Source organism: Xyrauchen texanus, chromosome 15, assembly GCF_025860055.1.
Source record: "Xyrauchen texanus isolate HMW12.3.18 chromosome 15, RBS_HiC_50CHRs, whole genome shotgun sequence".
Taxonomy (NCBI): domain Eukaryota; kingdom Metazoa; phylum Chordata; class Actinopteri; order Cypriniformes; family Catostomidae; genus Xyrauchen; species Xyrauchen texanus.
Window position 1 is genome coordinate 25923203 of NC_068290.1, and position 12784 is coordinate 25935986.

General features: G+C 37.3%; 1 protein-coding gene across 2 annotated transcripts; it reads right to left on the reverse strand.

The window, feature by feature from the left end:
- Positions 1–527: 527 nt before the first annotated feature.
- Positions 528–12576, reverse strand: LOC127655894 (ubiquitin carboxyl-terminal hydrolase 5-like). Of its 2 annotated transcripts, none has more exons than XM_052143939.1 (20): positions 12246–12576; positions 11726–11854; positions 10998–11064; positions 10497–10624; positions 10057–10202; positions 9451–9635; positions 9249–9343; positions 8887–9080; positions 8559–8630; positions 6717–6807; positions 6474–6599; positions 6221–6374; positions 5941–6115; positions 3393–3481; positions 3138–3266; positions 2739–2882; positions 2505–2647; positions 2161–2311; positions 1150–1234; positions 528–1013 (listed from the first exon to the last, which is right to left on the reverse strand). In XM_052143939.1, the coding sequence occupies exons 1-20, from the start codon at positions 12351–12353 to the stop codon at positions 920–922; spliced, it is 2505 nt and encodes an 834-aa protein (XP_051999899.1). In that variant the 5' UTR covers positions 12354–12576; the 3' UTR covers positions 528–919. The 2 variants fall into 2 exon arrangements, with proteins under 2 accessions (XP_051999899.1, XP_051999898.1); XM_052143938.1 differs by having other exon boundaries at positions 3081–3266.
- Between the last annotated feature and the right edge of the window lie 208 nt (positions 12577–12784).

Genomic DNA, 12784 nt, shown 5'->3' on the forward strand with positions numbered 1-12784 from the left:
ACCAGTAAACACGCTTGTACTGTATATTAGAGCCAGGCTAGCCTACTTCATGTGAAAAGTTTATTGCTGACGTAGCATTTTGCAGAAAAAAATCCTTAATCCACTCTCAAAGTAACAATACACAGTCAAAAGTAGCAAAGAGACACTTTTTTAATATTTGAAAGCAAAAAGAACAAAAAGGAAAACTTTCATCCCCACAAAAAAACAGAACAAAATAAGAGGGGGGAAAAAGAAACCAGACACTAACTTTTGCATACATTTTTTCCATTTAAAAATCCAATCTTTAATATTTAACCTGTGGATGTGCATGCCCTCCCCCCAGAAATATCACTCTGCTTAAATTAGTTCACATTTACTATATCGTCTAATAAAAAAAAATAAAAAAAAAGAGTTAATAATGTTGACAAATTATACAGATGTATAATTTGTCAACATTATGAACAGCACACTATGTAGTCTCACTATGTGATCTCATTTAAGCAATGTAAAGTAAATCCCATGGGTGGAACCAATAAACATCAAACAAATTTCTTTTTTTTTTTTTTTTTTTGTGATTTAGTGATATTTACTTGTCATTAAATATTTGCAGAAACATTATGGAACACAAAGAGAAGGAAGGGGGTGTTTTGCTCTAAAAGAGATGATGTCACAATAGCCACTATCCAATCAGGGGGAGGCACGAAGGAGACTAGTGTGTGTTTGTGTGTGGTAAGGCGTTGTACAACAGAAGTGTTTAAGAATAAGAACACTCCAATTCGCATATCCTACGTAATTTTTTTTTCCCCTCCATTTTTTCTTCTGGCTTCCTGTCATCTCATCGGTTGTCATTATATTTGAAGAAGTGCTTTGACTTAAAATGGCTTATCAGAAGCAGGTGTCTGGGCCTACTTTTCCTGTAGAGAAGCTACACTAATTTTCTCTATTCCACCACCCTCCTGTAAAAGTACAGGTAGCCCAGGTCCTTGGGTGGTTTCTCAGAGGCACAGACTTTCTGATCGTTAAAGATTACCCACCTGTAAAAAACACAGAAAGAGACAGAGATATTGAGAAACAGCAAGACTGAGAGGGAAATGAGAGCACAGTGATATTACGGTGCAAGAGCTGCATGTGAACACAGAAAGAGAGAAGATGAGAGGGAACTTTACTCACTGTTGGTCCTTCTTGATGTGGCAAACATAATGGCCACACATTGTGCTCGTTCCCATGTGACTGATGAATGCGAAAAGCTCATACTCTTCAGGACAAATAAAAGAAAAAAAACATTAGAAGCATAAAGTAAAGAATCACAGTTTATTGCAGGATGCATTAATTTAAGACTTTTATAGACTTTTTTCAAGACCTGAATGAATATAACTATCCCCATTCCAAAACAAGACCACACAATCTAAAAATAAATCATGTATAACAGACTTAAACAGGCCGGGGCACACGTTCAACATGGCCTTAAAATTGCTTATCAGTAAAACAAGGTAGGATATATCCAAGTTCAAAATACTCAAGACATGTTTTCCCTGTTATGGGGAGGGCCAGATGGAGGCTACAGGTGTCCAAATGTAATTAAATTCCAGATGTACTTTATGGGAGGGGGTTTGATTCATAGCATGGAACTTTTAACTTTAGAAGACACTTTAACTTTGAAATACACTGGGGACTCTTATTTTGAAATGTTTGTGCTTCACTGCTTCCTACTGTTCACTCAAACAAATAAAGGAAATAAAATGTGTTCTCCCACAATAATCTACAATGTATTACAATATAAACAATTAAAAGTAAACATTGTCATATTTCATCAACACTACACCATCATCGATATGGCTTAATGATTGGGAACTGCTCTGCAACAGATGGAAACACTCACAAGCCCCTGAGTGCTTGGAGAAAATACAGTGTCACATTTCACTTTGAAGCATGCACATGCATTTATTTAATTAATTTGTATTCTTTTGAAGTTTGGTTATCAAATTAGCCATATCACGATACCTGTTTTTCTGCCACCAATTTTAGACCTCTTTAAATAAAAAAATGAAGACTTTTGTTGAATCATTTAAGATATTTAAGACTTTTTATGACCTCCAATTTTGGTAAACTGAATTCAAGACTTTTTAAGACTTTTTAAGGATCCGCAGGAACCCTGTAGTAAGTCCACATCAACACACTTACTTCCTGGTCCATCACGGACGCGTGGCCCTGGAGGAGGTTCCCGACTGGCCTCACTTCCTCCCTCAGAGCGGCCACCTTCAGACACATCCATGGACTCCAGATCATCCAGATGTGAAAATATCCAATCCACAGCACGCTCTAGAACATTATTCTACCAAAACAGAATTTGACATTAAACATAAACATATTAAAACAGAGAAAGTAAAAATAGGATCTGAAAGTTTCACATTATGGAGGTTATGGTTTAATCATCATACATCACACAGTGTATATGGCTGAAAATCAGGTCTGTGCATGAATGTTTTGCATAGTTATGATTCATAAAGTGAACTGATTTCTCTCACCGTAGCTCTAAGAGCACGAGTTGCCTGGTCTCGACTGAATCCCATAGAAATAATGGTTGCTAGGTGTTCCTCAGGTATGTTTTCTGTAGGTGTGGTGCCAGGAGCAGAACTAGAGCCAGGCAACACTAAAGGTGCGGAGAAATCTGCAGCCAATCACACACACACGCAGAGAAATGTTAGAGAAAATATGCATACTACTATATAAAAGCATTGCTCTTTGGTGCATGTATTTACCAGGGTCATCCATGTGTCCCATCACCCAGTTCATGGCAGCATCAATGCCAGTGTTGCCTGTGTAATACACAGCCTTACGACAGGCCTCCAGAGGGAAACCCATCTCACACAGTTGAGAAACTGTGGAGTCATCCAACACCGGAGCTGAGAGATGTACAGACAGAGAGATATCTATAGATGTGCCTTGATATAAAATTTCAAAAATAATTTACACAGATTAGACAACCCAAAATGAAGAGAAGAGCAGAAGAAAGCAAAGGAAAAAGAAAGGATGAAAGAAAGGCTCAAGTTACAGACAGATGAAAAGACCAATATAGTAGGAAAGAGAAAAGACAGACTGACACAGCAGTGGGGAGTACAGAGAGTCATCCTCCTTGTTGCTGTGGGAACCCAGGATACCTTTAACCTCCACATCGGGGGTCATAAGAGGAGGTGGGGCCACTTCTGGCAGAAGCTCCTCCCCTGGCTGCTGTCCCATGGCACTGAGCGCGCTCAGATCCAGTGTGTCAGGAATGTCAATGCTCACATCTAAAAATGTATCAAGTATTTTCAGTGATCAATAAAACAAGCTATTTGAGTGCATTCATTTTTAAAACAAATTTTTAAATAATCTCTTGACATAAATATCAATAATAGCTGATAAAAATTGTTTACCCAGCTTTTTAGGGACCCAGTCCAAGCCAAAGGTGAATTTCTTGATTTGGATGACAAGATGGTCAGGAAATGAAGCAAAGCGAGTTGTCCTGAAATGAAGAGACAATAAGATAAAAAAACATTACACAGAAATACTCCCCAGTAATAATAAAAGCTACTGTACAATATCTATGCCTCTAAAGAAAAATCAAGGGTTCCATTACCATTACATACATAAAGAAAACAGAAGAAAAAATACAAAAACGTAATGAAAATACTGTTAAGTGAATTAAATAAAAAATAAAATGGGGAAAAACTGCAAGTAAAATAAAATATATTTTCATGTCTCCACTTAAATAAAAAAATAAATTACTTTTGAAACAGTAAATAACAAAATGTGACATCTTTACAACCTGCCATCATATACATGGAAATGTGTCACGATAGCAATAACAATAGGTGGCCATAAGAAAAGTAACATTTAATGAAATTAAACCTAAAATATTGGTATTAATGCATTAACTTTGACAACCCTAAAATACTTAAGCTAAATATACTAAAAAAACAAAATTTAACTGAAACTAGAAAATAGGGATGCACCGATACCACTTCTCATCCGATCTGATTCCCATATCGGAAATCTCAGTATCGGCCGCTGCCGATCCGATACCAGTGTTGTTTTTTTGCATAATCAGCTAAAAATATCTTTACATTACTGTGTGTAACTAATTGGGTAAAGAAACACAAACCTCTAACTACACATTATTTCAATATATGTATAGCTTATTAAGAAACACTTTATTATTAACTAGTATACTGGATAATGTTGCAGCAAAATTAACAGTAATCCCAGTATAAGTCATCAGTAGAAAAGAAGCCGTTTTTTATTTTGCAAAAGTTTTTCAACTTGTATCTGGACATCTCTTTTTTGTTCATTTAGTTGTAAGACATCAGCTCAATTTTCATTCACACAGTTATTTTTTGGAACCCATTCAACTTAAATGTTATTATTATTTGTTTACAAAAAGTTAAAGGTGCACGATTGAGATATATTACTATAATATTAATATATCTCAATCGTGCACCTTTAACTTTTAAACCCTCACATTTTTATTTTGACATTCTGAACTCTCCAGGAAGTCCTACGTGTCTGTTTGTAGGCAAGTTCACAGTAGTTTAATTCGCTTCTTATTCAAATTCTGGTAAAATGCTCCTCCAGCGCCGTTCTAAATGCATATTATAAATGAACCGAACTATTGAGCATCTACATCTGATATAGATCTACATCTATTGTTTGAAATGTTGGTCGTGAGTAGTGATCAAATGTTGCGCACCGCTGTGTAGGCTAAAAATAGCCGCGTGCACGCGTGTGTGTGTGTGTAAACAGAGTAGCGCCTGTTTAAAACCGTGTGCGCGCGTGTGTGTAAACAGAGCAGCGCCATTCACTGACGCACTGGAGCTGCACGTGCAGTTTATATATTTACTAATTAAACACAGCCTTATTTGATTCACAGAGCTATCGCATGTATTCATGTGGCTTTGAATAAAATCTATGAGTCATATGAACTACTTTGTGTTTTTATGGTTCTTTTATGTCATTTTGGAGCTTGACAATAACAATAAAACCAATAAAAAAAATTAGGGCTGTCGATTTAACACGTTAATTCAGTGCGATTAATTTGAAAAAATTACACATTAAAAAAAATTACAAAATTTTATCGTACTGCCCACCATAATAAGGAAGATTCCTGAGAAATGAAAGCTTGTAGTACCACCTGTTTACTCCAGAGGGCAGTAAGTGAAATTTCAGCTGTATGAGCAACACACAGTTTACAGAGTGAAGAAAACACTTCAGTAGGAAGAACAACGCAAACAACATGTAACATTCTTGCGTTCAAAATACTTGAAGGAGCGCAAATGCAAACTAAGGGATCTCAAGATGTGTTTAAAGATTGAGTATTAAACTATATTTAACTTGAAACAGTGAACTAAACATTTTATGTTTTTGATGCAACGCATCCAAGACGCTACACAAGCATCTGTCTGACGAAGGTGTAAATTGACGGGACCTTAAACAAGCCCTCATAATAAATGTCCAACTGATTGACAAATTCTCTTGTGTAATGGATTGCTGTGAACTGTTTGCCAATGATTGACTTATGATCAATTATATGGTAGTAAACAATACATTGTATTCTAAAGCCACATTTTGTATTGTCTTATTAATGATGAACTCTTCTGCAACAAGAATGTAATGCATTTTAACATCTGAATATTTTTTATTTGTATGTATATATATATATAATTTAAAAATATTTAAAGATAAATATGTATAATTATATACTGATATTAATATGTATAATCTTTTTATATTGAATTATTTTTATATGAGGGGCTTTCTCAGCAAATATTTGTATATGCGATTAAATAATCGGGACACTGTGTAATTAATTTGATTAAAAATTGTAATCGATTGACAGCCCTAAGAGAAAATACATAAAAAACTAAAATAACCCTGCCAATAAAATTTTTGGAGGACTAAAAAGGAAATGAACATTACAATACTTACTTCGTGGCAGTGGTTTTGGCCTGCACCGCAGAGCTCCAGAAATCTGTGAGAGTTTCTGGTTCGCTGAGAGCAGCCAAACAGGCAGCAAACGGTATTTGAGCACGTGGTGCAGAGGGGGGAGGGGCTACCGATGACTCTGCCTCCTCACGCTGACACTCGGCTTCCTGTAGCTCCTCTGATAAACAGGAAGTGACAAATAAGAGGAACAATAAAATAAATACAAAAAAATTTGGTAAAAAGTATGGATAAGTGTTTCTAGACGCTCCAATAAATGTCTAACCCATATTGGATGCCTGGTCCATGGGAACAGGAAGCTGAACCATGTAGTCCACTCGTTGAGTATACTTGGCCTTTTGTGACTGCTGGCATACGATTTTCTCCTCCACCAGGAAGCGGAAAGCTTCTGTGGGATTCATGTCAGATCGACAGTTCCTCTGAGAAACATAGATGAAATAAAAGAAACACAAAAATGAGTAAATGCACAAAAAAAGTGGACAAACACAGAGGAAATGAGAGAATTAATTCACCATTACCTCAACCATATTTATAAAGTGAAGAAGAAACTCCTGTGCATCCTGTTGCCGACTGGTAGAGAACTCGGGGTGGCCCCGTCCAACCAGCGCTTTGAACATGCGAGGTGCTATACCAACCTGGTCATCCTTAACAAAAAATTTATAATAATACAACTAAAATGTTGTAGGAAAAATATCTTAATGGATGGTTTAGCTGGAGAACACAATCTAAGTTCAAACATTTGGAATAAGTTGTGAGTGTACCCTGGGTTCAGTGGAGGTATTGGGGTCACCTCCAAGGTCTGGGGCAGGCTTGGAGTACTCTCCTGACAGAAGTCCATAGCCCAGCTTTGCACTAATAGAGAAGAGTTCAACAAGGGAACAGACACTTTGATTAACTTGGTATCCAGTTTGATAGCCAGCTGAAATTTTACAAACATATTAGTGCTGTCATAGGTTCCAGTTTCTTTCAGCTACATCTACTCTCTAAAGTTAAACCCTTTTTGTCGGAGAAAACGTTAGAGATAGTAGTTCATGCTTTCATCACTTCTTGTCTGGACTACTGTTAGTCTCTCTATTGTAGGATTTCCAAATCTCTTATTGCTCGACTTCAATTAGTTCAAAATGCAGCAGGAAAACTTCTAAAAGGAGGTCGAAAATATGATCATGTTACCCCCATTTTAAAATCACTTCACTGGCTGCCGGTTCAAGCTAGAATTGATTTTAAAATTCTATTGTTTGTTTATAAATCATTGCACAACCAAGCTCCCAGTTAATTATCAGACTTACTACATCCTAACTAACAATCCACCTAGAAGTCAGAGATCCGGTGATCAATATCTCCTCGATGTCCCACGCTTGAGGCTAAAGCATAGAGGAGGGAGAGCCTTTTCGGTTGTGGGTCCTATTTTATGGAATGGTTTGTATCAGTATCAGATTGTCACCTTCATTATCTGCTTTTAAATCTCATCTCTTTTCACTGATTTTAATAGCATGTAATGTCCTGGCCTTAAATTGTTGTGTGTTTTTATAATTTTGTATTGTACAGCACTTTAGTCAGCCTTGATGCTGTTTTTAAATGTGCTTTAGAAATAAAAGAACTTGAACTACCTCATTAAATCGTAAAAGCAACTTTCCACACATGAGGTACACTTACCAACTGGAATTCGTATCCAATATTCATTAGACACAAAAGCCATGTTTTTTAGTCACAAGTTCTAAAAAATATGTTAGATTAACTATTATCTTACCTAAGATTAACATTGAATGTGATGTAGTATAATGTAGAGATTTTTTGAATAATATATCTGCTCTGTAGGTCCATAAAATGCTAGTGAATGGTGGCCAGAACTTTGAAGGTCCAAAAGCATATAAAGACAGCATAAAAGTAATCCATAAAACTCCAGTGGTTTAATCCATGTCTTCAGAAGAAATATGATAGAAGTGGGTGAGAAACAGATCAATATTTAAGTCCATTTTACTAAAAATTCTCCTCCCTGCCCATTAGGTGGCGATGTGCACGGATAATGTAAATCGCCAAAAACAAAGATGAAGAATGTGAAAGTAGAGATTTATAGTAAAAAAATTTAAAAAAAGGACTTAAGTTATCGGTTTCTCAACCACACTTATATCACTTCAGAAGATATGGATTTAATCACTGGAGTTGTATGGATTACTTTTATGCTGCCTTCATATGCTTTTTGGACCTTCAAAAATCTGGCCACTATTTATTTGCATTATATGGACCAACAGAACTGGGATATTCTTCTAAAATCTTTGATTGTGTACAGCAGCAGAAAGTTATACACATCTGGGATGGCATGAAAGTGAGTAAAGATGAGAGAATTTTTATTTTTGGGTGTACTAACACCAAGTTCTTTTTAACAAAATAACAGAGTAATTTGTTTATTTTACCCTTTCTTTCAGGCTGTATAGAGAAAATACTATTGTAGAACTGAGCCCTGTAACTGTGGGTGATATATAGTGACCTCTGCTGGGAGCATGTTTTTACTGGAGCTACTCCAGTGTCTTCAACAGGACTGATGCTGAACACACTCATATTTTAAAGAATGTGTGCATTTGAAAGTTTGCGGTGCAGGTACTCACACTTGGGTCTTGAAGTCCTGGGTGGGGTCAGCGGGCACCTCATCAAAGATCTTGTCAATTTTGGAAACGTATCTGAGACAACATTGATAGGACAGAAGGCATTTAAAAACATTCTTTCAGCAATATTATTTAACTCCAGATCATGTACATAAACACAACATTCTTTGCATAATTAGCTAGTATACATATATACAGACTGCAAACAGGCAAACTAAAAGGACACAGGTGAGGCTGGCATACCATGAAATAACGTAACTCTAGCAGAAATACTTACAAAAATACTAAAACATACACACATGCTCTTACAAACAATCAGAAAAGAACTGACTTGGTCTGGAAGTCAGGGATGGTGAAGAGCACTTGCATGACAGAGTTGAGGTAGCAGCTGTTTCCCAGGTTTTTCATCCCGGTGAGCCCTGGTCCCCAAAGGGGCCTCAGAGTAGTTCCTGACTCCTGAATCACCTCCCACTCTCCCACACGCTGGTTCACCGCAATCTCCAGCTCAGTCATGGTTCGCTCAGTCTAAGAGAGAGGAAAAGCCTAACTTTAAGAACAGCTTTCAAGAGTGGGCTTTCCAAGCCCATATCTTCTTATTCCCATATTTACAATGTGAGGAATGTACAAATACAAACAACATGCTGACTGTAAATACAAAGTATGTCTGATTTAAATTTATTTGAAAGAGTTTACCTTCTCCATAGTCATCATATCAATGCCATAGTGAGCAAGATGTTCTGGAAGCTTTGAATCTAATACCATATCATCTTCATCATATGAATACACATCTGCAAAGACATATACATTACAGTGTTATCACAAAAAATATACTTCAATATAAAGTTGACATTACTTACTCAGATGTTTACATTCCAGTACATTCTGTTGGAGATACCTGCTCCGTCTGGCGTTATTGTGCCAAGTTTGACAGCCAATGGGTATCCACTCTGCTGGTAGTGCAGGAGGGCATGGTTATTCCCCCCCGTGCCATCGAAATATCGCCGCCCACACAGAATCTTCCCATCTGTAAGATTCATCCACAGGTTCTCCTGTAGGTCACAGACATCACACCTCCAACCACTGAAAGAAAAAAAGGAAAAACAAAATGACCGAACATGTTATTGAGGAGATACTAAATAGGGTTAAAAAAAATAATAATAATAATAATAATCTTTTGAAATATGAGATATTCCAAGTTCATATTCTCATTATTACAGTATTTTACATATTAAAAGATGCATGAAAAAACACATAGTAGACATTACGTATAAGGTTGGGAACAACTGCTTTTGCCCATGTTTACACAAACTGTGTAATAAATCACAAAGTAAATGTTATAATCATTAATATAAACATTTTTCAACATTATTATATCAGTATTACAGAGTACAAGTTAAAGAAGAAAATTAGCCTGAATCTTGAATTTCAATTAATTTGTGAATATAAGACACCAATTTCTCTCATTTATTTTTTCTCCCCAGTAAGATTCAAATGTGTGTACCTGGGAGGGATTTTGAGTCCATTGTTGAGTTGTTTGAGTTCAGCAGCGTGTTTAGACTCCTGTCGTACCTCTCCATCCCACTGCTGCACCTGCAGAGTATGTGACACCGAGTCTGCTGCCAGCAGCCCCGCCATCGACAGAGACACCTGCACACGCAACAGCACCAACACACAACAGAGAATCAACATCTCTTCCATCCAAACTTTAGCCTAAACTGAATTATGATTATATTCTTTTAATTTCTAAAAAGTAAGAAAGATATTAGTGTAGGCTAAACAGTTTACTAACAGGTTATTACAGTGTCATTACAGTTTGACAAGTTGGTTAAAGCATGTCAACACCTTATTTATTGACTGTATAAGTATCACTGTTAGAACAGCCACAAGTATTTACACAATGTAAAATAATTAAGAAAATTCTATATAATACAAGAAACTCACCCGCTCCCTAACAAAGTCTGGCACGGAAGCTAGATCTTCTGATGTCAATTCACGTCGGTCTGGGAAGAGAACCACTTTGACCATCTCCTCATACTGATCCTGCTCAACGTCAAACCCTCCCTCAATACCTTGGAGAAGATTACGTTTGTTAATGGGAAAGGTAAAAGGCTGAAATTGTAATGCATGAGAACAAATGCAAAGCTTTAAGGCCACTAATGTTTCATAAAGTAAACAAACAGTGTCTGAAGTACATCAGTTTATTAATTGTGAATTGGAAGTACGGAGGGTGACAAAACTTGACCATAAGCATATCAGACTACCTCCTACTCTCAATGAAATACAAAAGATGAATTACAAGAGTATTTAGTTTGAAATATCTGTCTGTATCTGATCAAGTCAATTCAAGCACATTCTGCAAACACAATCCATGAAGATGAACCCATCATATACAGCAATACAATATTAAGCAAGGACTGAGGGAAAAGAAATGTAGGGGTTTACCTATGGCCAGTCTTGTGAGCTTCTTTTTTGGAGGATCACCAGATCCAGAATTGGTATCATCCTCTTTCTGAGAAAAAGCAAGAAAAGGAATTAAATATTGATCTGTTTCTCACCCACACCTTTCATTTCACTTCTGAAGACATGGATTTAACCACTGGAGTTTTATGGATTACTTTTATGCTGTCTTTAAGTGCTTTTTGTAGCTTTAACATTTTGGTCACTATTCACTTGCATTGTGAGGAGCTACAGAGCTGAAATATTCTTCTAAAAATCTTTGTTTTTGTTCTGCAGAAGATTTATATCTATAGTCATACACATCTGGGATGACATGAGGGCATGAGAATTTCCATTTTTGTGTGAACCATTCTTTAAGTTGTGTAGTGTGCGTTTGTCTTTAGTCTACATAAGGCATGCCATGGGGACAACCCACAACACGGCACTGCAAATCTTGAGTGCAAAATGTATTTTTGTGTAGTTCACCATCAGTGACAATTTACTGTGAGTGTAACATTCCACATGAAGAGTCTCATAACAACTAAAGATGTTAACCTTTGAAAACAATTCATCATTAATTATTGTAATTTATATAAGACTAAACGGCAATTAAAGATTTATGAACTGTCAGTCTATACAGTTATAACCTTACATGGTTGCATAGAATGATTCGTCATGTGTTTTTCAACTTTGGTATGGGGATTCCTCTTGTCCCAGCACTGCTGTGTGCTTACCTGTGTCTTGCGGGTCCGTGTGATGTGCAGATAAGCTCTCTGACCAGTTTTGGCGTGGTGTCGGTCTACATACTTGCTTCCATAGCCGAGAAAGCTGTTCATGCAGACATACAAACCGCCCTCACTCTCCTGAAACAGGCGGAAAGAACTGTTTTAACATTCAGCAGCGCCACGAACACAATGTGCACCACAAAACATTTACGCGCATGGTATGGAAACGGAGATAATTCCACTTGCAGATGAAAATAACTATACTTTCCAGCTCCCGGCTTACGTTAGCGTAATAACTAGCTCAAAGCTAGCCAAAACAGTACATTTAAAGGGAAATTTAAAAGTATAACTTGAAATTAACGGTTTATTTGGGGTGGTCAACAATAAGTTGCAGAGAAAAAGCGATGATGACTTGCGTAATATACAGACGCGAAAACGAGCACACTTGTGCACTGAATGAACGCTAGTTAGCATTATCCCGGCATACAGACAGCACTGTGACTGTACAGACGCATGCTGCTGAACTCACCGGGCTGGAGAATGAGAAGGCGCACTCGTCTTTGTGAACACGATCTCCGGGCCTCGGAACCCGAATCGTAGACAAAACCGACATTAATATCTCGCTAACCTCCGTCATCTCTGGCTCAACTGGATTTGCCTTCTGGCCTACACACGCTTGCCCGCCTCTGTTTTGTAGCGCCCTGTCTGCGATCACCCGCTCCTGGAATACAGTCCGGTTAAAGTCTCGGACAGTACCCTTCTTTCTCTCTGTTTCCCTTCAATGAAAAGCTGCGATTGATCCAGTGTTTCATTCGAGGCCAGGGGCGCTGCACACTCTCAAACTGCACATTACAGCAGCAGGTGTTTCGCCGTAAAATGCCGAGAACGCGCGCAAAGATTATTTACTCTTTTACAAACAAAACGTTGTTGATTGCGCCGTCTGCCCTTCCAGTCTGAATTAAAGGTTTACATTCGTCATGTTAATCTAGGGTTCGTGAAATGTTTTCTCTAGCACGTCAACAGCATAACAGTAAATTATAATAACAAGATATATTGTATGGTGCTTTA

Excerpts from the sequence above, each read along its gene's own strand:
- LOC127655894 (XM_052143938.1), bottom strand. The coding sequence starts at position 12,353 with ATGACGGAGGTTAGCGAGATATTAATGTCGGTTTTGTCTACGATTCGG. Across the intron at positions 9,636-10,056 it reads GGACTCAAAATCCCTCCCAG|TGGTTGGAGGTGTGATGTCT; the intron begins GTACACACATTT and ends TTTTTCTTTCAG. Across the intron at positions 2,648-2,738 it reads GGGACACATGGATGACCCTG|ATTTCTCCGCACCTTTAGTG; the intron begins GTAAATACATGC and ends GATTGGCTGCAG.